The sequence below is a fragment of the Ursus arctos genome, unplaced genomic scaffold (assembly GCF_023065955.2).
Source record: "Ursus arctos isolate Adak ecotype North America unplaced genomic scaffold, UrsArc2.0 scaffold_22, whole genome shotgun sequence".
In the NCBI taxonomy this organism is placed as follows: Eukaryota; Metazoa; Chordata; class Mammalia; order Carnivora; family Ursidae; genus Ursus; species Ursus arctos.
Window position 1 is genome coordinate 24060609 of NW_026622897.1, and position 26998 is coordinate 24087606.

Sequence of the window (26998 nt, forward strand, 5' to 3'; positions counted from 1 at the left end):
TAATCTTGGTTCTGGATTTTTCTTTTTTTTTTTTTAAACTTCCTTCAACAAATATTTATTAAACATCTACTTTGCACCGGCACTGCAATGGTTGGGAGGATTACTGAGATACCTGTCCAGCCAGGAACTCACAGTCTAATGGGAGAGATACGCAAGCAGTTACCTACAGGGTGACTGGTACCGTAAGGGGTAAGTACAACTACCATGAGACACGACGGAGGGGAGGAGATGGGGAGTCTGCCCTGTAGAAAAAGCACGCTCCGGACATAGAGAACAGGAAGCACAAAGGCCACGAAATCATGAAGGAACACGGAGAGTTAGTTAAGTTGCACAAACTGACAGAAGCGGGCTAGGACAAACGAAGGGTCTTCCAGACCAACAGTACCATTCGTGTGCACGGCACTCCCCCCACTCTGCAAGGCACGGTCTCCCTTGTCATTCGCACAACCACCCGGAACAGAAGCACGTTAGGTTCTGCAGAGAAGTCGATGAGCCGAAGGTCACACAGCTACCAAGTCGCAAAGCCAGCCTTCAGGCCTCCAAAGTCAGCTTATTCTCGATAGAGCCCCCGGCTACTTCATGCAGATACAGCAGACATCTTCGACATGAAGCCCGTGTGCTCTTTGGCAGGAATGCTGCACGTAGTGAGAGCTGACCTCCCACGGTTAGCGAGCATCTCACTGCCGAAGTCACATCTCGGGGGTTAAGAATTAGCTACTTGACAATGGGATTTAATTATGAGAAGAGAACCTGTGGGTCCCCTTTCAGGATCCACTTTCGTTTGCCTGCTAAGTAGGAACCCAAACATCCGTTCACTAAGTACTAGAGGACCCAGTATGGGCAATTAACAGAAACACGTTCTTTCCTGGAGACAGGAGGTGGGGGTAAGGAACCCATCCGCAGTGTTACTTCCATGGGAAAGATCTCCACTGCGGACGGAAAGGGCGGGGGCAGTGCGGCACACTGTAAGGAAAAGTAGTATTTTCTCCAGGGTGAGGGGCTGAGGTGTGAAGAGCAGATGGGAAACACCGAAGCTTATTGTGATGCCCCTTTCACAGTGTAGTTTGGGATACCTTCATGGAACTGATCAACCCTGCAGAAAAACCTTCTTAGATGTGGTATTAAAAGTACAAACCTGTCACAGAGCTGTTCACCAAATCCAGTCTCAGGCACACAGTCTGAATGTTACCAACCTCTGAACCTTAGGTGCAGAGGCTCAATGGCTCCCACAGGTTTTTCTGGATGTGTTCCCCCAAAACATCCGCCATAGCTCCCACATCTCTACGAGACCCCCAAGGTCTGTATCCAAGCACTTGTTTGATGCAAGTGCTGCCGACAACCCTGAACAACTCTAGGAGGGGCTGCCATTCCTCAGCACTCCACTGACAGGCTGGGCCGTACCAAGTCGCACTCACCAGGGAGTCAGTCCTACACGAGCATCCTGAAACATCCCTGTTCTCTGCGTGCAAGTCAGTGTCCCCAGGCACAAAGGAGACAGACACAGGTGACTTCAGTACATAAGAGCGAGGCTGAATGTCAGAACTACGTTCATGCAATCACTTCTTAAGTAACTTCAGGAAGGGTTTGTTTTAACCAGCAATAAGTACCTCAGACAGGATCCCTCAAATGTCTACCATTTTCTCATTTAGAAACTGTCACATGGACTCTTCATGTGAAATGTGACTCTAGGAAGCAATGACGTGCAAATATCAAAGTATTGGAAAAGACAGATGCCCTCTCCTCCACTCAGCTAAAAGGCCATTTTTCTCCTTCATGGCAGTCCCTACCTCTCCCCTTTCCCAGTCGGACTTCTGTGCCAGCCCCCCACTACCAGCAAAAGCTCAGTCACCCCTCAGCGAGTTCACCTCAGCTCTAACTGGGGCTTACCATCCTCACTCCAACTGTCCCCACCTCTCGGCACCTCCCCTAGAAAGGCAGCAGAGAGGACACTTGACCTAGAATCAGAAGACTGGATTTACATCTTGCTTCTCTTTAACCTCAACTCAGACTCGCAATGTGTCACAGGGATGAGAAGTCAGAAGACGGATAAGGATGTCTATTTTACAGAACTGCTTCAAGAATCAAATGCAATGAGATGTCTAGAAAGCCACGAGCCACTCTGACCTTCTCTGCTCCTCTGCAGCCTGTGTCATCACACAGCAGCCACCTAGCAACTCCTAAACCAGGCCGCTGAAATTTTCTGCCCCTCCACTTCCTCACCAGACCGCAGAAAAGATCACTGAATTTCCACAGATTAAAGACACACTTTTAATAATCTGGACACTCTCAAGAGCGACAGGAAGCTGACCCTACAGGAAAGCTTCGCCATCCAAGCTGCTCCCGTACAAAAGAGGCCTATGGTGTTAACAGCCAGGGCTTGAATTACTTCGGATGGACATTTCCAATACCGTTCAGAGCTCTGCCTGGAGCTTGGTGGAGGCTGAGAAAGGGGACACAGCCAGGATGAAAAGGACTGGTAACTCCCGACTGACCTCTCCCGGGACCGAGCTGCCTGGTGCGCACACCCCCTCTCTTTTTGCCGTCTCTACTCTGGAGCAGAAGTCAGCAAAGTTTTACCTAAAGGGCCTAAGGACATAAATATTTTAGGCCTGAGGACCATATGGACTCTACGGCAATGACTCAGGTCTGCCTTCTAATTGAAAGCAGCCATGGGTAACACACAGACAAATGGCCAGGGGCTGTGTTCCACTAAGACTTTATTTACAGAAACAGGTGGCCAGCCCCAGGGCTGTGGTTTGCAGCCTCTTGCCCTGGAGCAGAGCAGAACGGGTAACCTCCGAACCGCAGTCACGTCTGAGCAGCAGAAACAGCATCTCTGCTGGCGCCTGCCTACTCTGCCCACTGGCTCCGCACTTTGGCGTGAACCGGCCTGACGAGGAGGACAAAGTCCGCAGGTGAAGCTATGGACCACAATCAAGATCCTGATACCTCATCTTTATGAGGCGGTGCCAAACTCACCCCGTTTTGGGGAACCCGCACTCTCTCGCTCCCTAGGGTTCCTGCCCACCTTCCAGCCTCCCCATTACCACGTAGTGATCAAGTCAGCCACCAACTAAGAATCCTGCAAGTCTCTCATTCTGGTCAAAAGAATAAGCAATCAGTTTGGGGGGCGGAGGGGAGAGGGCGAAAGCCTAGGTTTCTAGTGAATAAAGACGTACAACGGGTTCTTTAAAAAAATAAGTTACATAAAAATTTCTGGACACAAAACTCCTATCTAGACCCCTAGCCACAGAGAAAAGCAGAAGCTAAAAAACCCAACCCGCAGAGAGAATGAGGCTTCCTGCCAGTCTGCACACTCTGCGGCTGTGAGCCGTCCCCCCAGGCTCCGGCTCTCGGGAGGAGCACTGGGGCTCGTGTGGCACGACGATGCCCTCACCCAACCCTAGCAGAGGTGTTCTCCCGGACCGGAGCGGGAAGCCCTTGGAAGCCTGGAGCGGACTTTTCTCGGTGTGCTCCCCCGTGGAGTGTGGCGGCGGATTCCAGGCCACGGACGCCATCGTCCCACTGCCAGCCTTCCCTCAACAGACAAGCTGAGAAGAACGACGCCACCTCTCTGCTCCCCTCGGCTCGGCCAGGAGGGCAGCCCGGTGCGCGCTTGCACAGACGCCGTCTCTCGCCCTGAATCACTGCTGTTCAGGCGCCTGTTTGGGAGATGGAGCTGTGGTCACGACGACAGTGGAGACTGCTTTGGAGGACCCGGAAGCTGTTCCCTGTTGAAGATGGGATGCGGGGACGGTCTGGATGCGCACCTGTGTGCAAAGAGAGGCGGTCTGGTCAGAAGGTCGCAAACGAGCTCCTCAGCTGAGAAGAAACAGCAAAGGAGAGAGAAGCCTGGTCCGGCCGACCGTGCGCCCGGGCCCTCACCTGCGTGGCCTGGCCTTGCTGCTGAAGCTGCTGCAGCTGCTGGGCAGTGAGGAAGCTCACAGGCTTATTGCCGGCAATGAGCTTAGTGCCCGCCGGCATGGTGGTGAGGATGATATTGCGGCCCAACCCGCTGAGGCTGTGGAGGGAAAGCAGGAGTGAGGCGTCATGACAGGCGGGGTGTTCTCTCTGGCCCAGAAGCAGGCCGTGTGCTTAAGGAAAACAAGGAGGTCGGGAGCCCAGCAAAAATTCCTGCGTTCTGGACTGAAATGGAAACCAGCTGGTGAGACCACCTTTCTCCCAGCTTCTAGGCTTCCCATAAAGCCCCAAGGCCCTGTGGATACAAAGGCTCTGACACCATACCCTGATCGGCAGAAATAACGGACAGGACTCCAGGGAAGTATGCGTTCCAGACAAGAAACTCTTCCCCAAAACAGCTGCCTTGAGATCATCTGACTGATTTCATCATGCCCCTTATCCCTGTTTAGGTCAGGACCACACAAAGCCTGGCTCCCAAGTAAGCCCTGGGAGCTTAACTATCCCAGCACAGGGCTCAAGGTCAAACTGAGGCCTTCCCTAACACCCCCACTGGAAATTGCCATCTGAGCCACATCACCAGGCCACCCCGTCCCAGCACTTCCCCGTCTCCTTCCTTTTTTCTCCATAGTACGTGTCACCACCCTACATGGTATTTTACTCTATTATTTCTCTCTTCATCCTACAATGTAAGCTTGAAGACAGCATGGATTTTTGTCTTTTAATCATCACTCTGTGTCCCCAGCACCTAAAAACAATACTAGGTGCTCAATAAATATTGTTGATGAGCACAACAAAGGAGAAATATCCAAGAAGACCCCCAGAAAAACTAGGTGCCTTTCCACTGGGTGGCAAGGAGCCACCTGGAAGCCCTGCCTGCCCGTCACTCCGGCACTTACTTGGCTCCAAGGTTGCCTTTGATGATGGGGGCTGTGACCACGCTTTTACCCTTCATCGGCTGGCTAATAACAGACAGTGGAACTGTGATCCGCGTAGGCAGCTTCCCCTAAAGAGAAAAAGAAATCAGGCTTACGGGAGAGGAGGGAAGGAGAACCACCAAGTGTCACCTATTGGGCCACCCAACCGAGGAGCAAGCACTCAGATGCCCTCGTTTCCTATACCCGGCAGCAGCGCAATATTTCTGGGGGGTGGGCCCAGGCTGCCCTCCTAAAACTGCCGACAGGCTGTAGGAAGCGCTCACATACTATATCTGGGTCTCATCTGACCTGTTAACCATCCTCCTCACGCTCCCAAAAGCAGCAACAGAATATATAACCGCTACCATCAGGATAAACACACGTACTGAGCTGCAAGGGAAAGCGCCGTGCTCACTTAAGCAGGGTAAGAGTCTGAGCTCCTTAGAGGGTAGGGACTTCATCATCTGTGTACCTCCCGATACTTGGCACACAACAACTATGTGAAGGAAGTGTGACGAAGGACAGAGGCACTCAGGAGTTAATCAAGGGCACGATCCTGCTTCCCTGGAACGCAGGCTCCCTGGCGGGGCGCAGACAGCCAGGCACGCTAGATTAGGAACAGGTCACATTTTCCAGGTGCTTTCCGTCTCTCCCAGAGAGATAAGAGAGGTTAAGGGACATTAATAATAAACTCAACCAAGTGAAAAGTCCAACCCCAAAGCCAGTAAGGCCCAAAAGGAACACAACAGAAGCTCAACAGGCCTAGAGTCTTTGGGATTTCAGGATGGCGAAGACTAGCTCACTGCATCACCTGTGTTCAGGCTGCCTGCTTTTTAACCCTTGTTTGGTAATAAAATTTATACACAGTAAAATCTTGTCAATCTGATTTTAAAAAATGATTCAAGAGGGGTGGTTGCTAGGATACTCAGAAACGGCATGGACACTTCCCAAGGGCAAGCTATTTCTCAAGAAGCCAGGCACTCAGGTGTGAAACTGTGTGTGTCATAGGTCCCCACACCAATCTCCAGTTGACTCACAATTTGTAGCCCATCAGAAAGCACTCAAAGATGCCAAAGGGCCACAGAATACCTTGAGATGGTGCCTCCAGGTGGATTTACTTAGGGTTCGTTTTCTTAAGAATGCCTCGGTTGCTTCCAACATTTCAGACCACCAGAACACCAGCTGGAATTGTCCCTTTGTGAACTAGCCTAACTAGCTGAGGAGACCAGGAAAACAATCACTGCTCCATGCTTCGTGCCCCTCACAGGCTCCCGGGTTGTACTTGTCTAGACTGTGGCAGGGGAGATGCCATGGGCTTACTACCTTTCTGTGTTAGGAGAAGGACTCGAGAGAGACCAAAGTGAATCAAGTATGCGCTGTTCCCTTGCTTCCTTAATTTAACTTTTATGATACGAGAACCTCAATAAATATTTCCTTTTAAGCCAGACTATGTTTCAGGGTTTGTTGGCTGGTTGGTTTAACTAATGTCCTCCCTCCTTCCTCCACCACTCTGGCTTTTATCCAAATCAATGAGGTTTTACTACATAGCTTGCTTAGAAAAGTAAAACTGTGTTTTATACTGTGCATACACACCCCACGCTACACAACAGTGCTCCTTACCCACAGGCTAAAGAGTAAAAACACATGTACACCCCGAAACACACCTATGTTGATATGGGAATTTGCTTTAAGATAAGTGTAGTATTTCAAGTTAGTGGGTAAGGAATAAACTAGACGACGATGCTGGAATAAAGTAAGAAATGTAAAATGACATCTCTACAACATGCCATTCACAAAAGATATTTCAAATGGATTGACTATACTTTTTCTAAAACCCTAAAAATACCTTATGAAAATGAAGGCTAATATCTTTATAATCCTGGAGTAAGAAAAGCACAAGACGCAAAACCCAGGAACCATAAAAGAAAATGTTGATAGATCTAATCCGATAAAATACCTGCAGAGCAAAGGCTCCATATGCAAGGTTAAAAAATGACAGACTGGAAGGAAGGATTTTCTACACATACCAAGAATTAACATCCAGAAGATATAAAGAGCCACCTCAAACAAGGTGAAAAAGCCAAATACCCCAGAAGAAAACTCGCAAAGATTTATTCGCCACTAGACAACACATGGCGAAATGGATGCCCAACTCCTCTAAAGATCAGGAAAATGAAACAGAAAAAGAACTCCCTTCACCAGTAAGATCAAGTTAAAACACACACACAAATCCCGGGACACCCAGCATTGGTTAGGGCACGGGGGAGAGAGGAGAGCTGCTGAGGGGGGTGTAAGTGGTGTGATCTTTTTGGTTGCACGACTGGAGTTGACAAAGCTTTCAGTACGCATCCCTACCCCTTTCTAGCATCCTCCGCTCCAGAAGTACTATACACGTTCATTCTCTTTAACAGAACAACGGTTCAAGCACATCCCTTCTACAGATTACCACGTATCAGTCAATATCCACATAGGATCTAGAACAATGCCGAAGACATAGTTTTAAATAAATGAGGCAAATCACAGCACAGTATATGGATTTAAGGTCTCTCACAGGGATTTCTTTTTAAACCATGTGTACGACTGTATGATCATGCTCAGGAAAAGGACCAGAAGGATGAATGCCAAAATACCAGCAGTTATTAGCCCTCATGAAGGGAGAAGTAGAGGATGGTGAAAGAAATTTTGTCTTTTACTCTTATGTACTTCTGTACTGTTTTAATCCTTTATAAGAACGTAAACATACACTACTTCATAAATTTGTTTTGAAATTTAACAAAAAAAGCCTATTAGGAAATAAGCCTGTTTGGGTCAAATGAGGCGATACAGACTGGGTATACTTTCCGCTCCTAAAAAGCCAAGCTCCCTAAGAAGGGCTATTCTCCCCCATGTTACTCACAGCCTGGGACGTGGAAACCACCGTGGTACTGACAGGGACCTGCCGCACGGCAGAGGCTCCCGTCCCGATGCTGATGGGGGTGCTTGCGGCGCCGGAAGCCACAGCCACAGTCTTGGACACGGCAGCATTCATACTGGGCAAGGACACTGCTGAAGTATGGACAGTTCCAGACCCACTGGCCACTGAGGACCCTTGCTTGGCATGGGTCGCCACTGTGATGGTCTGGCCTGCTTTGGGGGGCATCACTCCCAGGCCCTGCACGATGCGGATCGTGGCAGCTGGTTTTGCTTCTGAAGAAGCCACTGTGTTTTTCCCCTTCTGGTCTGCCACACTCACACCGAGTGCTGGCATCAAGCGGAAAGCTGAACTTGAGGCTTCTGTTGGCTTGAGGTCAGGAGTCACTTTAACCACGGTGGTACCTGTCGGAGTGGATGAAGGAGCACTGGCTGAACTGGCCTTGGCAGGGCTCTCTGTGGCATGGACCGGATTGGAAGTGACGTGTAAGGTAGCAGAAATGCCTTTGCCTGCAGTGCCGCTTCCTGTCCCAAAGAGGTCCTGGGTCAATTTGACTGTGGTGACCTGAGACTTGGCCAATGTGGCCATCATGTCCGGAGTGATTCGCAGAACCGTCTGGCCTTTGGCATCTGTGGTGATCGAAGAGGGCGGCAGACGCAAGACATCCTTACCCTGGATACGGAAGTTAGTGGCTGTGAGCGGAATGCTGTTGCCCGTCTGGGGCTTCACACCGAGCTGCCCAGTGATGGCCACCTGGATGGGGAAGAAACAGCACTGACAACGGGATCCACAGTGCTAAGCTGCCTGTGTAATGAGACAAACCTCCATTTCCTGGGGATGTGTATTTCAGACATTTTTCTAACTTTTTGTTTTGAGAACTGGTGAACATTTACAAAAGTACAGAACAGTGTATAATAAATCCACGTACCCAGCTTCAAAGTGATCACTTTGCCAATCTTGTTTTATCTGTCCTTCCTCGCTTTTCTTTTTTGGGGGGGGGGGGTGGACAGAGGAATTGGAATACTTTAAAGTAAACGACTATGTATCATTTTGCTTATCAATACTTCTGACATATTTCTAACCTAGAAAACCACTTTTTCAAGTAAAAAAAAAAAAAAAAATCACCTACACACATTAGACCAGATAGGCTTAACAGATATATTTGGAACATCCCATCCCAAAACAGCAGAATACACATCTTTTTCAGTGCACACAGAATATTTTCCAAGATAGACCACGTGTTAGGCCACACACCCACATACACACAAAACCCCAACTACTAGTACCTAATAATCATCTACAAATAGTATCTAATAATACATATTTCCATTTTCCCAACTGTTTCAAAAAATGTCTTTTATTTACAGTTATGATGACCTTCAATTTCGAGAGCAGCAGAATGGCACTGGTGGTCCAGAGCGTGGGCTTTGCCCCAGACTTCCTGGATTCATACACCAACTCCTATCTAAGGCCAATGTCCCAGGTGCAACACCTAGAACTCTTCTAGCCTCAGGGACCGTCTCTCCGCTGCACCTGCCCCCTCTACTGGATGACTCCCATCAGAGTGCAAACACGCTTTAACATTTCTCAACCTACAAAGCAGCAGATCCTCATTTACTCCACATCCCCCTCCAGCCCCGGTCCTCTGCGCTCTTCAAAAACAGAATTGCTGAAAAACTGCCTACATTCCCTGTCTCTACTTCCTTGCCTTACATTCTCTTTTGAACCCATTCCCAAACAGCCACCAATCCTCTGGTGGCCAGTCAAGTGCACTCATTCCCCATAACCAACGAGTGATCAATTTTCAGCCTCACGTCACTCACACTTTCATACTCCTGATACGGGTGCTGACTTCATAAACACATTGTTCTCGATGTCTGAATTCCAGCATCTGCACCTCAGTGCTTTCTGGCTCAGGAAATGATCATAACCTACCTAATCACTCAAGCCCAAAGCTGTGGGACACACTCAACCTCCTTCTTTCAACAGACCCCACACTCCGCCCACCGGAGAATCACGTGAGCTCTACCGTCGGCCCTAGATCCAGAATCCCAGCCCCTCTCCGCACCTCCAGAGCGATGCACACGAGCCAGCACCACCTCCCCTAGACGGCCGCGACTACCTCCCACCGGTTTCCCTGAAGCCCGTCCTACGCAACAGCCAGGGAGCCCTTTAAATGTAAACCACATCAAGTCTTTCTGGCCCAGGACTTTCAATGGCTCCCCAGCACATTAAAATTAAAATCGAAGTCTGATGTGATTTAACCACAGCTAACCTCTCAAGCAACCCCGCCTTCCAACACTTGTACACTTGCTCACTAAGCTCACACACAATGGCTCTCCTGTCGTTCCTCGAGCATATGACGTGCAAACAACGGACTCACTGCACTTTCACTCGCTACGCCTACGCCGAGAATGCTTCGTTGCCACAGAGTCAAAATATGGCGCACTGTCTAGCCTCACTTCATCCCTCCTCCGAATGCCAGCCCCTCCGGCCCGCACAGACCGCCTTCGCTAAGACGGCACTCTAGCGCCCTCTACCCGCCCCCGTGTACTGCGCTCCTCAGCTCTTCCTACACCCGGCCCTGAAGCAGCTGTCTGCCCCCCGCTCGATGAGAAGACCAGCTCCACAAACGCAAGGATTCGGTCTGCAGAAAACACCACTACATCCCCAATACTCTGGACGGTGCCTGGCACAAAAAAAGCACTCGATAAATATTTGTTCAATGAAAACAATGACATTATTTTACCATTAGATGATCCCCTTTCTTCATGTATAAAATACAGATAACAAAAGCTCCCACCCCATGGCGTTAGGAGGATTAAATTACACAGTACCCATAAAAGCACAGTGCAGGCACATGAAAAGCACATCTATCACTGCTACTGTGCCTAACAATTCTTTGGGTTGTGATTTTTTTTTTTTAAGATTTTATTTTTACATGATCTCTGCACCCAGCATGGGACTCGAACTCACAACCCTTAGATCAAGAGTCACACGCTCCACTGACTGAGCCAGCCAGGCGCCCCAGTTTACCAATTCTTCAAAATTCAATTATCATCCTTGCATGTTCACAACCAGGAAAGTACAAATGTATCCTACTGTTAGCAGAGGTAAGCAAAAACGCCAACAAAGTATGTAATGTTATACCGCAAGATTTTCATTAAATAAATTCATGAAACACCTATTCCAAATCCAGAAACTACTGAACACTAAACTACTTGGAAAAGAAACAGAAGAGATCTTTGGCACCTATGAAGCCTGTACCACCATTGGTGGGAACTTACCCTTGAAAACCTGTGAACTAAGGATCAAAGATTACAAACCATTCAGATCTCCGACTGTCCTTTGCTTTAGGACAAAGGCATTGAATCACCCAGAGATTTCCACCAACCTGCTTGATGATGTTCTGTCCTGTGACATTCTGAATGACAGCAGCCGTGGAAGCGCTCGGAGCAGAGCTCCCGGGAGAACTCGTGGCTGGCTTGCTCGCGGGGCTGGCTGTGGCAGGGAGACTTGTCATCGTCAGCCCCGTCTGCCCGGGCCCTGGACGCTGCACAGTGGCCGCCGTGGTCTGGGCTTTGACTGGAACGGTGGCCATTACTGTCTAGTTCAAGTGTGAGGCCGAGAGCTTGATTAGACACCGAGATCAGCCCAGCACACCAAGACGTCTCCAGCATGCCACCACCCAGAAGTGTCCCTCTAAGAGTACTTGTACTCTGCCAGTGCTTAAGGCTCCCTATGCTCCTAAGTGGACACGGTAAAGTTCTTCTGTGTGGAACATCTTAATTTTCAGAAAGCTTTCACACTGAACGTTCCATTTTATTTCTACACAATAAGAACAAATTTTATACCCCTTTTACAGTAAAGGAAACTGAGGCAGGAGGTAAGACTCTTCTCTAAAATCATCCAACTAGTTAGTGGCCTGGCTAAGATGAGAGGCACCATGGAAGGATTTAGAATCACGTCCCACCTCCACGAGGGTCCTGACATTACAATCCTGGGTAAATAACTAAACTTCTCAGAAGTTCTGATTCCCAACATGTAAAATACAACTTATTAGTCACACCTACTCAGCTGTGAACCTTAAACGAGCTGCTGTGTCAGGCTCCTCAGTCCCTCCCAGCCTGCCCGCTGGACTCATCAGACCACATCGGGGTCCAGGCTCGCTGTTCCTGTTTACCTGGGGCACGACTTTGGTCTGCGGAGCAGTGGCTGGAGCACGAATCTGTGGTCCCGCCGGCATCTGGGGCAGTGTCTGTGTCGGCCCCGTGGACTGCTGAGGCACAGTGGGAAGGCCAGGCTGGGCCACCACCCGCACCTGGGGCAGTCCAGCTGAGCCAGAGTGGCTCACGACACGGGCGGTGGCCTGAGAATTTGGTGGAGTCTGGCTGGAAGCCGGGGAAAGCATCGTTCCTAGCTGTGGCATCGTTGGCGAAGACACCAGAAGAACACTACAAGGAAATGGGGAAATGGGGGCGGGAGGGGGGGAACACGACAAAAGCCGAACAATTTAAGCCACACATCCAAAAGGCCTTTAGAGGGAGAAAGCTGGAGAAAAAAACGGAGGAGCTTACCCTGAGCTAGATTTCGCTGGTTCTGGGACAGTAGTAGGGCCACTTTTGTTCACTGATGACACAGGGGGAGGGGAGATCGGAGTGGCAGGCAAAGCTGGAGTGGTGGGGGTGACAGGTGTGACCGGGGTGGGAGGCATGCTGGAGTCACTGAGGCTCATCTGGCTCTGCTCCGAGGGGCCACTGCTGAGGACCTTCAGTGAACTCTCCTTGCTACCGGATTTCTACAAGCAGAAGAGAAATCCGGGGGCAGTTTAACAAAAGTCACCACGGAATGGCAGGACACTGTGGCCACCAACCGCGACGCCACCAAGGCAGCTGCTCTCAGAAGTCACTTACCACCTTGGACGGCGGCTTGGGTTTTTGCTGAAGGGCCTTCCTGGCTTTAGCTGCGGCTGCTTGTGCCTGGTGAATCCGCTCTGTGAACAAGAGTGGTAAGCCTCAGCAGAGCTTCCCCTCGGCACAGGAAGGACGGCGGGGCATTAAGAGCCGAGCCCTGGCTGGTGGCCTCACCAGCGGGCCAGGTCCTGCCCGAACGTCACTGAAAAGCATAACGGCACTGCGGCAAGAAGTCAGCAGCATCCCTAGCGCTCGGGGCCTCACGCACCGAACTCCTCCTCACTCCGGTCTCGATGCAGGTAGATCCACAGCTTCCGCCCGATGTCGTATTTCACACACGGGTCTTTCTCATAATGCAGCCGATCCAGTGCTCCGCTCACTACTGTGTTCACCTGAGAACCACGGCAAAGGGGAAAAGGGACGCGTCAGCCTCAGACACCAGGTAAAAATCGCGGGGTAGAAGTCACAGCCGATAAGCAGATCCTATCTCGGCGTGGTGGCCATGCTGCCAATGGCTAACTGTATCACTTGGCAAAACAAGACACACTCTAAGATTCCTGAGAGTCTGAGCTGTGCCCTGAAGGAGCTGGGGAACTAAGAAGCTGCAGAAGCTGAAGGAAAGTGCAGAGTCAAAACTGTGCTCCACTGACTATAGGGTCTTAGGTCATCACTGTTCCCATTTCTTAGGATCTCCTCCTTTCCTCTTCTTCATTCAGTTAAAAAAAAAAAATACGACATTTTATGCTTCCTTTAAGTTTTCTTAAATCCATTCTGGAACAAAACAAACACGATCTCTTTTCCAACCTACCTGGGTGCTGGTGACATCTGGGGCGAGAAACTGGGAGTCCTTGAGCAGTTCACAGATCTCTGCCCGGGTACCTTCCCCGTTAGGCAGCCGGGCCGCAGCATCTCGAACTGATGGCATCAGAAAACGGAAAATTCAAGAGTCAAGCACGGCTGCCACTGAGACGGACTGTCCCTCTAACCTGCTCTAGTGGGGAGCAGCTTGTGGAGGCGGGGTCTCTCTGCCGTAGTCACGCTCAGTATTTATCATCTGTTATGAAAGTAATAAGTGGGCAGTGTCCTATACTCTTCACACTTTCAGCCAAGACTGAGGTCTTGGGTGGGGAAAAAATTTCCACAGTTGGCTGAAATTTAGCATTTCCTTCAATTATGAGCAAAGGTACTAAATCTTCTCCTGGCAGTGACATGATTAGAAATCAGCTGTTTTCATATCACATCACAGTATCATTCCCAGGCATCACTATTTGGAAATTACAGGAGATGTAAGACCCGCTGTCGGGGGTTGTCATCTAGGATCGTGATAGAAACATATGTATTTCTACATCATAAATTTAACATTTTGATAAATATTTTAATAGGAATGGTTTCTTTACTAACTATGCATTTCATTTAATGCATTTCAAGACCAAATCCTGAGATGGAGTTTGCAGGATTCACCAGACTACCAAAGAGCTTCATGGCACAAAAAAAGGTTAAAAACCTCATCTTTAAAACAGTCAGTCTGGAGAAAGCAAATTCCCACACTTAAGCTCACTATTTAGCTGGCCCGTGAAAAATCCCTACATGAAAACAAATGTGAGCCCAGACTTCAGGGAAGAAACACCAATTCCTGGCATCAATCTCTGGGGACAGAAATCCCCCTTCATGTCCCAAACTCCAAGGCCTCCTAAAACCACATCTGACCCTCAAAGCCCTTCCGGGGAGTCAGTGGGAGAGACATCTGATTAGAGAAAGAAGGGATCCCTGACCAGAGACAAATGACACATACCAAGAGACAGGATGGTGACATAGGCCGGCCGGTCAGAGCGCAGCAGGGAGTGCTCCCGAGCCTTGTTGAGGGAGGTCTCCTTGTCAAAAACACCCTTCACAGGCCCCACTACAGACTCGAACCCATGCATGCGAAAGGTGAACGCCTTATGGGGTTGGCTATATCTGTAACGCTCCTACCAAGAGAAAAGAGACAAGGCTCCTAAGTCACAATTAGAGGGGTTCTAACACTCTCATACAATAAGGGGTCGACCTGAAGAGACTAAAACAAGGAAACAGTGCTGCACTAGGAATACTGAGCCAAACAGAGTGGGAAAAGGATGATCTCCAAAGAGATCACTAGCAAAGGGACAGAGAGATAAATATAGATGTATTCTGCTCTCTGGAAGGAAAGCCCACCAAAACATTTCTCAATACCTTTCCTCACACCAATTCCACCCCCAGCAAACAATCTCAACCAACAGAATAGCTAAGGTTAAGGGTGTGAATTTCCTCTAAGAACATGGACTCAAGGAGTGTCAGGCTCAGAGCTTTCTCTGCATGGCTCCATAGATGAAGAAATTTTCACTGGGTGCTAGTGATCCCTTACCTGCTCCTGAAAAACTCGTTTCTCCTCCCCTGTGCTGGGCCGCACCACATAGTCAGTTCTTCTGGAACATAAAGAATTTTGTATCCATCACCCCTTCTCCAGTACCCAGAACCAGTCCTTTGCACCATGAAAAAAATGTCCCTTCATTAGTACTCTGTTCCTGCAAAGGTCAAAAGTTCACTTTCCAGATCTTACCAAGTAACTCCTGTAATTCCAAAAATTACTCGAGTTTTCAAAATCAGGAAGTTACTAGGTAGGTGAGAAAGAGGCTGATGTTTTTACCTGTTTTCAGTACTGTTGCTAAGTAAACCTCATCTAATGGCAACAAAAAAACTCAGCCTTAGAGGAACAGATGACTTCAAATTTGTAACACGACAAGTATGGTTTTTCTGCTCCCAAGAAAAACTGAGCTCTACACCCCTGTTACGTAAAACAACAGTTCTGCCATATTCAGGCTGGCCCTCACGCTGGTGCTCAGGAACCTAAAGAATGACACCAGAGCATCAAAGCAATAAAATGCTCAGAAATTAATTTAACCAAAGAGGTGAAAGATCTGTACACTGAAAGCTACAAGAATCTGATTGAAGAAACTGAAAACACACACAAACACACACACACAAATAAATGAAAAGCTTGCCTATGTTCATGGATTGGAAAAATACTGTTAAAATGTCCGTTATTACTGGGGCACCCGGGTGGCACGGTCGGTTAAGAATCCGACTCTTGGTTTTGGCTCAGATCATGATCTCAGGATCATGAGACAGAGCTCTGCGTCGGGCTCTGCACTCAGCAGGGAATCTGCTTGGGACTTTCTCTTCCTCTCCCCCTCCCACTTCTCTTCTCTAAATCAATCAGTCTTAAAAAAAAAAAAAAAGTCCAATTACCTCAAATCACCTACAAATTCAATGTAATCTCTATCAAAAGCCCAATACCATTTTTCACAGAAAGGGAAAAAACAACCCTAAGTTATATGGAACCACCAACAAGTGCAAACAGCCACCGCAGTCCTGGGAAGCGTCACACTTGCTGATTTCAAACTTTATTACAAAGTTGTAATAGTCAAAATAGTACAGCATGTGGCATAAAAACAGACACATAAGCCAATGGAACAGAATCAAAAGATCAGAAATAAACCATCGTGTATATGGTCCATATTTGACAATGGAGCCAAGAATACTCAATAAGGAAAGGATAGTCTCTTCAATAAATGGTGTTGGGAAAACTGGATATCCACATGGCAAAGAATGAATTTGGACCTCTATCCTACACCGCTCACAAAAATTAACTCAAAGTGGATTAAAGACTTAAACATAACCCCTAAAACTGTAAAACTCCTAGAAGAAAACATATGAAAGAGGCTCCTAGACACTGGTCTAAGTAACAGTTTTTTAAGACATGACACTAAAACACAAACAATAAAAGCAAAAATAAACAAGTGAGACTATTCCAAACAAAATCTCCTGCACAGCAAAGGAAAAAAACAAAATGAAAAAGCAACCTACCAAATGGGAGGAAATATTTGCAAATCATACAGCAAAACCACAAGGAGATCTCATCTCACATGTGTTAGAATAGCTATTACCAAAAAGTTAAGAAATAACAAGCATTAGGAAGGATGCAGAGAAAAGACAAGCACTGTGCACTGCTGGTAGGAATGGAAATTGCTTCAAGCATATGGACACTCCTCAAAAAATGAGATAAAAAAAAAATTAGAACTATCATGATTCAGTAATCCTACTTCTGGAAGGAAGTACTTCCAGGAAGGAAATGAAATAAATCACTATCTTGAAAAGATACATGCACCTTTATGTTCACTGCAGCATTACTTTACAATAGCTGCAACACAGAAACCACCTAACTGCCCATCCGCGGATGATCAGGCAAAGAAAATGTGGTATATAATAATCCGTAAGACAGAATAGTATGCAGTCATTTAAAAAAAGGAAATCCTACTATTTGCAACGGATGGAAGTGTATTCCCCTTCGCGGGTATGTTAAAGCAGGAGAGAATCAGGGGACACCGAGAACCCTAAGTTCACTACGACTCTCACATACTAAGAATGGTCAGCAGAACCACAGCAATACCTTAAACTATAATTTCACGGACCACTACCCACCATTCAAGTATTATACTCACACCCGAGGAACAGGTGTTGTGGCATCTGAGCTGTCTTCATTTTCTTGCTGGGGAAAAAAGAAAACATTAACAGGTAAATAGACTAAAGAAATTTGGCTAATTTAAGGACTCTGGAAATCCAATAAGAAAAATCTGGTTATTCATTCTGTAAAAACCGTACCTTACAGAAAGCCTGGTCTTTGGTTTCTAGCCACAGCTGGAAGAGTGCAGCTAATTCCTTTTCATTATCTTGGGACTGGCCTATCAGGAAAACAAAAAGGCAAATACGAACAATAGTAAAAATAATACTAATAAAACAATCTAAGGTATACTCAGAATCCCACTTTCTCCTTACTTGCTATATCTATGCCAGAGAGAGAACCCATCATCAGGACCTACAGAGCAATGGTCCTTTGCACAAACTATCCCCTCAGCCTGTATCGCCTTCCATTCACTGTCTGCCGGGACCAACACTTCCAGCTGTTTCCTGAGTAAATCACTCCTTCCGCAGGTATTCGCTGAGCAGCCACCGTGTGCCAAGCACCGCATGCTAGGCAGGGTTATTCAGCGAACTCAGTCTCTGTTCTCATGGAGTTTATAGTCAAGTGAGAGAGGAATACACATTAATAAAATCTCAAAGTGGTAGGTATCACAAAGGATTTCATGGAAGCTTACCCTAGTTTTCCTATCCTTGGGGGGGGGGTCAGAAAACGCTTCTTCTCATTGTGGTGCAACAGAGGCATTCTACCAACTGGCACAGTAATAAGAAGGCCCTCAGGCAGGAGAAAAGTGACCCCCTTGACCTGCCTAGAGAGATGAGCACCTCCCTCTGTGCCCTCCTCCCCTATTACTTTGGGCTCCTATGGAAGCACCCATCACATGACAGTCCCTATGTCTCCTGCCCAGACTAGAAGCCACAGAGACCACCAGCACTTGGGTCTGCTTATGGGAAGAATGCAGCCCCCCAGGGCCTACCCTTCTCCAAGGCAGCTGAGATGACACTTCTGAGGACTCTTACGTGCTCTCCCTAGTCAGGCACAGTCCCACCATCCCTGGAAAGTGCTAAACTTTCTTATCCTGGGAAGATTTCTCTAGTGCTCTACCTTCTAGAATTGCTCCTTCATAGTCCATTTCCCTACAGCCTAATCCTCCTCTCAGCACTCCCTCCACATCTTGATTTGGTGTAAAGTCTGCTTCTCTGCAGTCCTTCTACCTTGGGGCATACTGGCTACCTATTCTCTCACAGCCACGTCCCTCGGAGCAGAGTTCCTCCTTCCATCCCATCACGGATGCCAGACTATCTCTCCCAACTCTTCTGGAAAATCGAAATAAAACAAAGGTCTGGTCCCTAAGACTCTTACCATCATCCATCCACCTGTTCCACCCTGTCCCCTGCTTCTCACAGCTACTCACCTAGTCATTTCTCACGGAGCACTGGCTCACCTGGCCCCTTACCAGTCCACTTCGTACCACCACACTGGGCAATTGGCACGACCAGACACAGAGCATGGCCAATATCCAAGCTCCTTGGTTCTGTCCTCATAACCTTCTCCCTCCATTCCACCCCAGCCACTCACTCCTTCCGTCACCACTGGACTCTGTCATTACCTCAAACCACTCCATCCTCCACATGCCTAACCCAGTGTCCCTCAGCCCCGGCTACATCCACAGAATCCTCACCTGGGAACTTTGAAAAATACAACCCACCAGCCTACTCCTGGGTGTCCACCACATCCCCCCCCCCCCCCCAGTGAGAACAGGGCTACCTCCTGCCGACCACGGCCAATCCCTTCCCCTCTTTTTTTTTTTTTTAAGATTTTATTTATTTATTTGACAGGGAGACACAGCCAGCGAGAGAGGGAACACAAGCAGGGGGAGTGGGAGAGGAAGAAGCAAGCTCCTAGCAGAGGAGCCTGATGTGGGGCTCGATCCCAGAACGCCGGGATCACGCCCTGAGCCGAAGGCAGATGCGTAACAACTGCGCCACCCAGGCACCCCCAATCCCTTTCCCTCTTCTCAGGGGTTTCCATCATGGTGAATTCTCCCTTCTCCCCTGTATGTTCAATCTCCTTCTCTCCACCATACTCTTTACATCAACACTTAGGCTCACTTAGAATTTTTCTCATTGAAAAAAACGCCTCTCTTGGCCACAAGTCCCCCTTACTATCAACCCCTCCCCTGCTAAACCTCTAGAAAGATGTTTAGATTCACGGTCTCTTTAACGAGAGGTACGAAGGTCAATGTTTAACTTGCTACAGGGGAGGGGGCCCTGACTGGTAGCATCTGCAGATTTCCAAGGGGTACATTAATTACGGGTCAGCAAACTGGCCACCCGTCTTATCTGGTCCACAAGCTTAAAACCCATATTATCTGGTCCTGTAATGTCTGCCACCCCGGGTGTAAGTCCCCCTCCAGGCTGACTTCAAGCAACCAGCCTGACAGAGTCAGAAAGAGCGACACGGTCAGCAATCGTGGGTTGCCTTCAGCTCCCCGCTGTCCTTGATGCCCGTCATCCTGATAAGGAATCACTCTTAAGGAAATTCACCAGTTCTTCCATGTCCTCAAGTCCATGGGCTTTATCTTACTGAAACTTTTAGGATGATCAAGGCTAATGACCACTCCCCACTTCCTGACTGTGTCCTTCCCTGGCTTCCAAGATTCAGCTACTTCATGGTTCCCTCCCAGGTCCGTAGTCACTTCCGTATACGCTCTCCTACTCAGCCTGCTCTGCCTTGGAGCTTCTCAAGGCTTAGTCTAGGCCCTCATTTCTCCTCCCTTCATGCTTCCTCCCTATGCCTTTGGCGCTGATTACTGTAGATATGCCAACAACTCCCTGCGCCGTAACTCTCCCATCTGGATTCTAAAACCACACACCCTACTGCCTACTCAACATCGACACTTAAATACCTCGAAGGCAGCTCACACTCAGCATGTCCAAAACTAAACTCAAGATCTCCACCTTCCCCGAGGCGCGATGTCCCCCACAGCTGCCTACAATGAATGGCATCCTCACCACGAGGCACAGGTCTAGCAGAAGTGATGCTTGACAGCACTCTCCCTTTACTCCCCACAGCCAGTCACAGCCCAGTCCTGTGGCTTTTACCACCTGCAGCTTTCTCAAATCTGTCCGTTCTCTCTCCTCGGGTCCAGATTATCATCATCGCTATGCAGGCCTGTGTGAACTTTTCGGATCGAATCTCCCCCCGCATCGCTGACCCATACTGCTTCCTCCACATGGAATGCTCTTCCCCTCAGTCGCCTCGCTCCTTCCTAGTCACCATTAGCATCTCTGCTGAAATGTTCCTTCCTCAGGAAGGTCCTCCCGACTCTGCAGAATACACCGACACCTCATCATCAACTTCCATCCTTTCCGGCACTTTCCCCTTACAGAATGTGTATGTTATTTCGTGTGAATGAATATGACTCCAGCACCTAACACAGTGCCTGACACCTAAAAGCCAAATAAACATTATAAGGAATAAATGAATCTACTGTCTTCACAACCGTCTCTCCATCTCTCCCTTCACAGACCACTCAAGGCGGTAAAGGGAAAGGTTAGTAAATTTCAGTAGGAAATCAACATGGAATTTTCCTCTTATCACCATCACTGGTAACAGTCACTGAACTGCTTCAGGTGCAAGACACTAAAACTTAGTAAGAAGGACTTCATAGATTCAAAAAAAAAAAAGTATCCTGCTCCTTGGAAATAGTGTATTCACGGCTGTCTGATATCCTGCTGCATGTTATCCGCAACAGCAAAGCCTACTGTTAGGAATGAAAAATCATTACACTATTACGGGTTAATCTAAAAGCACAGGCACAATTAATACGACTCTGGGCCCCGCTGTAAAAGACCTCTATGGATTTAAATCCAGCCGGCACCAAAGTGCATCGTCTTAGAAGGGCTGTCCCGCCCCAGCTTGGGGGAGCCAAAATCCAGTGGAGGGGTGAAACTTAGACCCTGAGATACCAAAGGGGTCACGAAGGATTCTTTTACTGAGCAAAATAAGGCTTAATATGGCTGTTCTCAACATCCTACTGGGCGGTACGGACTGGAAAGCAAAAGCAGCTGAGCGGGGGATGTGGGAGGATGAAAATCCACCGCGATGAGTGGGCAGTATGAATTACTCACCAAGCAATTTCCACTGCTGGGTTTTCTCTTTGAATTCAACAAACGGAGAGAAACTGGAAGGTACGGCTGCAAGAAATGGGATCACGTGAACAAGCCGCACAGGTCGGAAAAAGTGCGAAACTCCGAATAATTGCGATTCCTGGGCTCCGAGTGAACTTTTGAATGTTTCATAGTGGATCAGGACAGACCCCCAAGGCACAGCATTAGGTGAAACCATAGGGGATTTAACCAGGAATGCTGCAGTTTACCAGGAAAATGAATTAAATAAAGGTGGGGGGGATACATGACCCTAAGGAAAAAAGTACCTTACCACGACTTTCCCCAGCAAGATACTGCAGGGCTGGTAACACTAATTCTGCCCAGTTGGGGGCTGCAGAGAACCAGCTATTGAGGGAGCTGGCTGGAGAGGACTGCCAATCCAAAACCCGTTCCTCCAGCTAAGGGAAAAGAAAAGGCAGAAGCCAGTCAGAGTTCTATCCCACACCAGCAATCCCGCAGATGCGCCAGAGCAAGCTAGGGTGTAACGCCAAGTCACAAAGCAAGTCAGCTGCAGAGCTCTGAGAGGAACCCAGAATTCTTCTCCAGCTGTAGACTGTTAAAGCGTTCTACAATTTGAAAACTCTGATGTACATCTGACTTTTCCAAAACTCTTACCATAGGAAGGCTAGCCTGCCCCTCTAGCAGCAAGATCTCTAATAGAAGAGAGAAGAAACTGGAAGATATTTCATTGATTCCAAGGCAAGGCTTGAGGTCTTCAAGAGGCCTAATGAAGGAAAAAATATGTAGGAACAATCGAAGAGACCAAGAATACATCCCCAGATGGTTTAGGCCCTCCAAACCCTCTAACAGTCATACAGAAGTTCAATAAAGGACTACACGATACACGGTCCCTAGCAGGTCCTCCGGGACTCTAGTCCTGCAGATTCAACACGCATGGGTCCTTCCACACACCAGTGCTGGCCACACCCTAGGTGAACCTTTCACCCTTGAGCAGGAATCTCGGTTGCTCACTTACTCCTCCTTGACAGCAGGTATAGCCAGCGGAGAAGGGGCCTGGGAGAGAGATGGGATCCCGTCAGCACTGCTCAAGGGTTCAGCCAAGTCCTCTGCCTCTGACTTGATCAGTTTTATTTTCTTCTTCTTCCTCTCCTCTTTTTCCTTAACCTTTTTTTTAAGGACAGCCAAGTCATATAAGGCTAGGAAGAAAAGGCAACACAAATCACAGAACTGCATTTTCTACAACAGAAGTGAGGGTCTTATCTGCATGTTATTTTCCGAACACCCACCAGTAGAAGAAAGAAAAATCTTAATAAGACATTTAGCTCTTTTTTCTTTTTGTTGTTTTTTTTAATCTTTTTTTTTTTTCCCTACCAAACCCAGTGAGAGATCTTACAGGTTAATTTTAACACCTATTAAGGAGCCAAAGATCTGTTGTATTGATTTTATATTCATTTTCCACCTATAAATCCGTAAGAGGCAATAGCTAAACAAAGGTTCTCAGCAAGAAGGAAGTTGTGGTCTCATTTATTTTTGCCACAGGTACATAGGGTCACGTAACGTAACACAACAGTCAGATGATGACCACCTATAGAGAACACCATTTACCTGCTAGTGAGCCCTTCCTGCCAGCATTTACTCGAGTCATGATGTCATTGAGAGTCAGGTCCCCTGTCAAAAGGTCCGGATGATCCTGAATGTGATATTCAGAGATTTGTTATAGAGACCCCAACAAGAAGCTAAAACTGTTCGTGATTTTGCCAATTTACCTAGATACAATCAGATGTTGGGTGCACTTGAAGAAATCATGTTGAATTAAAAACATATGGAGATAAAAACTACTCCCCTTCATAACGGGGCAAAGAACGCACTTCCAACCTTTCTATTATACGGCATGTAGTTTATATAAAGCTCTTTTGCATCCCTTATCTTAGTGCTCTTCAAACAATCTTGTGAAGTATCACCATATTTTATAGTGTGAAAGTGGGGTTCAGAGAAGGTAAGGCATTTGCTGATTTCCAGTGTGGGATGCTTCCTACCTCACCACCTGCCTTTTCTTCCTCCTCTCTGCTCTCTGGCTTGGCTGCACTGGCATTACCTTGATTCCGTAGAGTAACAGAGAGTAAAAAGTGGGAAGAGCACAGGATCTGAGTCCTGACTTCCTAGCTATAGCCAGGCCAAGGACAAGCTCAACCTCTCCGAACACAGGTAAATAATGATCCATGTACCAGTCTTGCTGTAAAGATTAAATCAGACACTATGTGAAGCATCTGTCTTCCTCTCACACCTCTGGTGTTAACTAGCCGCTACGGTGGCTCCTGTCCCCCAACAATGGTAGAAAAGGAAGCATAAATGATATGGTGACTACCTTCATCTCCCAAAAGCCAATCCAAAGATACGAGACTGAAAACCACTATGACCACCCCACCCAATCTTACTGGTTGATGTTTCCGCTTCTCATGGTGCTTCTTTAACATTATCTTCAGGTCACTGTCCCCCAGTTCTATTTTATCTGAGAGAAAATGAACCAAACCACATGGACTAGGTCATTTACTAACACGATGCTCCAATTCAAGTCTTTCTGGTCACTTGTGATACTCAAAAGTCACATGTTTCTCTGAGTGTCCCTTTTGATTCCCATGCACTACAAGCACACATAGTCTTGAAATAGTCACAGGATCAACTCTCCAGCTTTTCTCCACATTGGTCAGTAACAATGACGTCAGTTAGTTAGCTGCTCCTAAAACACCTCAAAAATTCTTAACCGTTTCAATTCCTATTCTGATTAAAAGTTCTTCTCTAATTTCACAAACATTCTAAGAAACTGCTATGGCTCTGATTACCTCTCCTGTTCTATTACTGAACTGTCCCTAAATACTGCTATTCTAAGAATCTCCTTTCTTTAGCCCAAAATACCAGCTGATCAGCTCCTAAGGAAAAGCTTCAAAACGAAGGAAGGAAGGAAGGAAGGAAGGCAGGCCTACCTACTTGTAAAAAAGTGGAATCGTACAGAAACTTCTCCCCATCTCCTACTTCTAAGGAACACTGCTTCGATTCCCTGGCAGGTAAGAATCCAGCGCCCACCTCCCTGTAAGGGAGTTCTCAGATCTACATCCTGATCTCCCGAAACATCCGCAGCATCACTCGGTTCTCACCTGCGGTTTTCATATCCGTGGTTGAAAGCGTGGGCACCACCCTCAGGGGCACCGCAGGGCTAGGAGAACGCGCTGGAGAGCTCGGAAGCCATGAGCTGAGATCTTCAAAAGAAAATTTTTCTTGTAAATCCAACGTGGCTGTGGACTCCAATAGGGGAGATTGGGTAAGTGGCCATTTGGGTTCAACAAGGCTAAGCCAACAACATGGAGGCCAGGGTTCCACCATTCCTTTCTGACCCTCCTCCAGACGAACTGGAGCACACTTAGGTCATTTAAACGGCTCTTCCAGGAAGAGAGACTTCAACAGAGTGATGGGGTCGCATTGCAGCAGGCCAACAGTCACTACTACTCTCCTGTAAGGGGAAAAGCAGTTCTCTCAAGTGGCACAATAGGACCAGACAGGCCTACTGTGGAGAGCCCTGCCACGCAGGGACTCATCTCATCTAAACTCAAATGCCACTTAAGCATCAAGGGTACAAAAGGTATGCAGTCACACCCCACCTAACAGGAATGTCTCAGAGCCCAGACACCAGGAGTTCTGAGTCCCATCATCCACCCCCTGAGAGAGACAACTGGGAAAGCTTCTTTCCTGGGAGATAAATGGCTACCACTGGCTCCAACTGAACAATAAGCTGCTGGTGTAAATCCAACATCCCAGCTACCCCAAGTGCCCACAGACACTCACCCTCTTCATCAGATGACAGGTCTGTGTCACCACATTCCTCCTTCACTTCCCTCAAGACCTTCAAGTAGCGCTGCTGGGTCCGCCACTCCCGCTCCTCAGGGGTACGGGATGGTGAAGGGCGTTTCTGGCGGAAGGGAAGGGCCGGGCCACTCCGCCGGGCCATCTCCAGGAGGTCCTAGGAAGAGATCAGATGGGGATACATGTCACCATCCAAAGTTTGTTCTGGTGCATTCCTCAAGTCTACATTTTCTTCTCTGTATTGTTTAACAAGCTCGATTCCTCCCTACAGATCAGAGATGCATGTAGGAGAATATGTCCAAGTAAGAAGAGCGTCTATAGATTACCACATGGCAAAACATCTTAAATCTCACTGGCAAACTGCTCCCTTAAGAATGAATACTTATTATACGGGACACCCAACTATTTCCATAGCCGGGCTTAAGAGCCACTTAGAGCCACAACGACTGTGTCTCAAAGATTACCACACAGGTCCAGATCCCGGGGCCATGAAGCCTGGTGCACCAGTCATCCATCGGGACAGCTGGAGGCCTGTGCGCTCTCGCACATCATCTGGAGGCAACCTGCTTCTCCTTAACGACCCACGATGGATCTCAAAGCCATCTGCTGACCCCGCTAAATACTGAAGCTGTATTTCATCAGTTCTAAGAGATACTTTTCATGTTTTCACATCTCCGAAATCAGGCTACATCTTAAAATGAGTGAGAAAGGATGACAGAGCCTAACTGTGTCATGGCTTCATTGGTAACACTCTCCTCTTAGTGCTACCTCTGCTATTTGGTACCCGCACCACTTGTTGAAGTCAAGAGATCTGTGCGTTCACGTCCACGTCTCACGTGCCGTCCCCAGCACTACTTACGCTCCGGGAGGCCAGGATCTGCTTCAGCAGCCTGTGGAAGTACTGCTGCTGGGACGTGAGGTAGCGCTTGTACTGGGACTTGAAGCACAACTGCCGGTACTTGACCACCTCCGGGTTAAAGTGTCCATCTTAAGAGAACAGAGGCACAACTGCGTGTATATATATTTATATTTATGTATTTATAGGTCAACAAATATTTACTATGTGCTTAAAATCTGGTATACTCTGTATTAAACTGAAAGACAGTACAGGAGAGAAAAACGACAATCTTTGTGTATATGGAGCCTACGGTCCAGTGGAAGGCAGAAAATAAACAGGTAAACAGATCCTCTTTTTAAGGACTATAGGAAATTAATGTGAAGCAACTGTAGAGATTAAGGAGAGGTATATTCAGGAAAGGGATCACTAAAGAACAAAACATAAAATGAAGCCTGATTAAAGCAATTATGGCAAAATGTTAACAACTGATAAATACTGGTAAAAGATACAGACGTTTGTTATACTATTTCCCAACTTTTCTGTATGTTTAAAAATTTTCAAAACAGAAAACTAGGAGGAAAATCAATGGGAATTTAAAAATAAGAAGTAAAAATGGGGAAAAGGCAGGAGGAACGGCCTGTGGTATATACAGCAGGATCTGAAGCAAGCAAGAACTCCGCACGTCCCAAACCTTGAGGAAATGTCTGTATGACTAAGCAGAGTAGGCTGCAGCTGAGGGAGCGTGCGACGCCCTGGGAAGGCGAGGCAGAGTCCCAACCACACAGAAACCTGTAGGTCATGGGTGGAGCTGGATTTTATCCTAGGTGCAACGGAAATAATTTGACGGGTTTAAAGCAGGAGGAGGACATATCAGGGAGCAAGAGAGAAAGAAGGAAAACTCCTGCAGGGGGTCCAGGTGAGAGAGGATGGCAGCTTCCCTCCTCAGAATAAAAGCCTAAGTCCGAAAGATGGCCTAAAAGGCCCTTCATGATCTGTCCTCGGCTTACTCTGGCCTCAT

General features: G+C 47.7%; 1 protein-coding gene across 5 annotated transcripts in view; it reads right to left on the reverse strand.

Annotated features, from left to right (window-relative positions):
• Window positions 1-2700: 2700 nt before the first annotated feature.
• The window catches only part of NFRKB (nuclear factor related to kappaB binding protein), a 37599-nt gene continuing 13301 nt past the window's right edge, over window positions 2701-26998 (reverse strand). For 2 of the 5 annotated variants that reach the window (XM_026505401.4, XM_048217181.2), the window contains 23 exons: window positions 26002-26129; window positions 25125-25299; window positions 24440-24541; window positions 23723-23796; window positions 22893-22977; window positions 22303-22483; window positions 21942-22050; window positions 21598-21724; window positions 21288-21353; window positions 17337-17416; window positions 17177-17223; window positions 15040-15100; window positions 14452-14626; window positions 13468-13574; window positions 12928-13051; window positions 12660-12739; window positions 12324-12544; window positions 11930-12200; window positions 11141-11353; window positions 7732-8499; window positions 4818-4924; window positions 3886-4021; window positions 2701-3770 (listed from right to left, as the gene is read on the reverse strand). In XM_026505401.4, coding sequence (XP_026361186.1) covers window positions 3645-3770; window positions 3886-4021; window positions 4818-4924; window positions 7732-8499; window positions 11141-11353; window positions 11930-12200; window positions 12324-12544; window positions 12660-12739; window positions 12928-13051; window positions 13468-13574; window positions 14452-14626; window positions 15040-15100; window positions 17177-17223; window positions 17337-17416; window positions 21288-21353; window positions 21598-21724; window positions 21942-22050; window positions 22303-22483; window positions 22893-22977; window positions 23723-23796; window positions 24440-24541; window positions 25125-25299; window positions 26002-26129 — 3563 coding nt within the window. In that variant the 3' untranslated portion in view covers window positions 2701-3644. Of the gene's footprint in view, window positions 3771-3885; window positions 4022-4817; window positions 4925-7731; window positions 8500-11140; window positions 11354-11929; window positions 12201-12323; window positions 12545-12659; window positions 12740-12927; window positions 13052-13467; window positions 13575-14451; window positions 14627-15039; window positions 15101-17176; window positions 17224-17336; window positions 17417-21287; window positions 21354-21597; window positions 21725-21941; window positions 22051-22302; window positions 22484-22892; window positions 22978-23722; window positions 23797-24439; window positions 24578-25124; window positions 25300-26001; window positions 26130-26998 lie in introns of all 5 variants that reach the window. The other 3 variants (XM_026505398.4, XM_048217180.2, XM_044386528.3) reach the window with 3 other exon arrangements.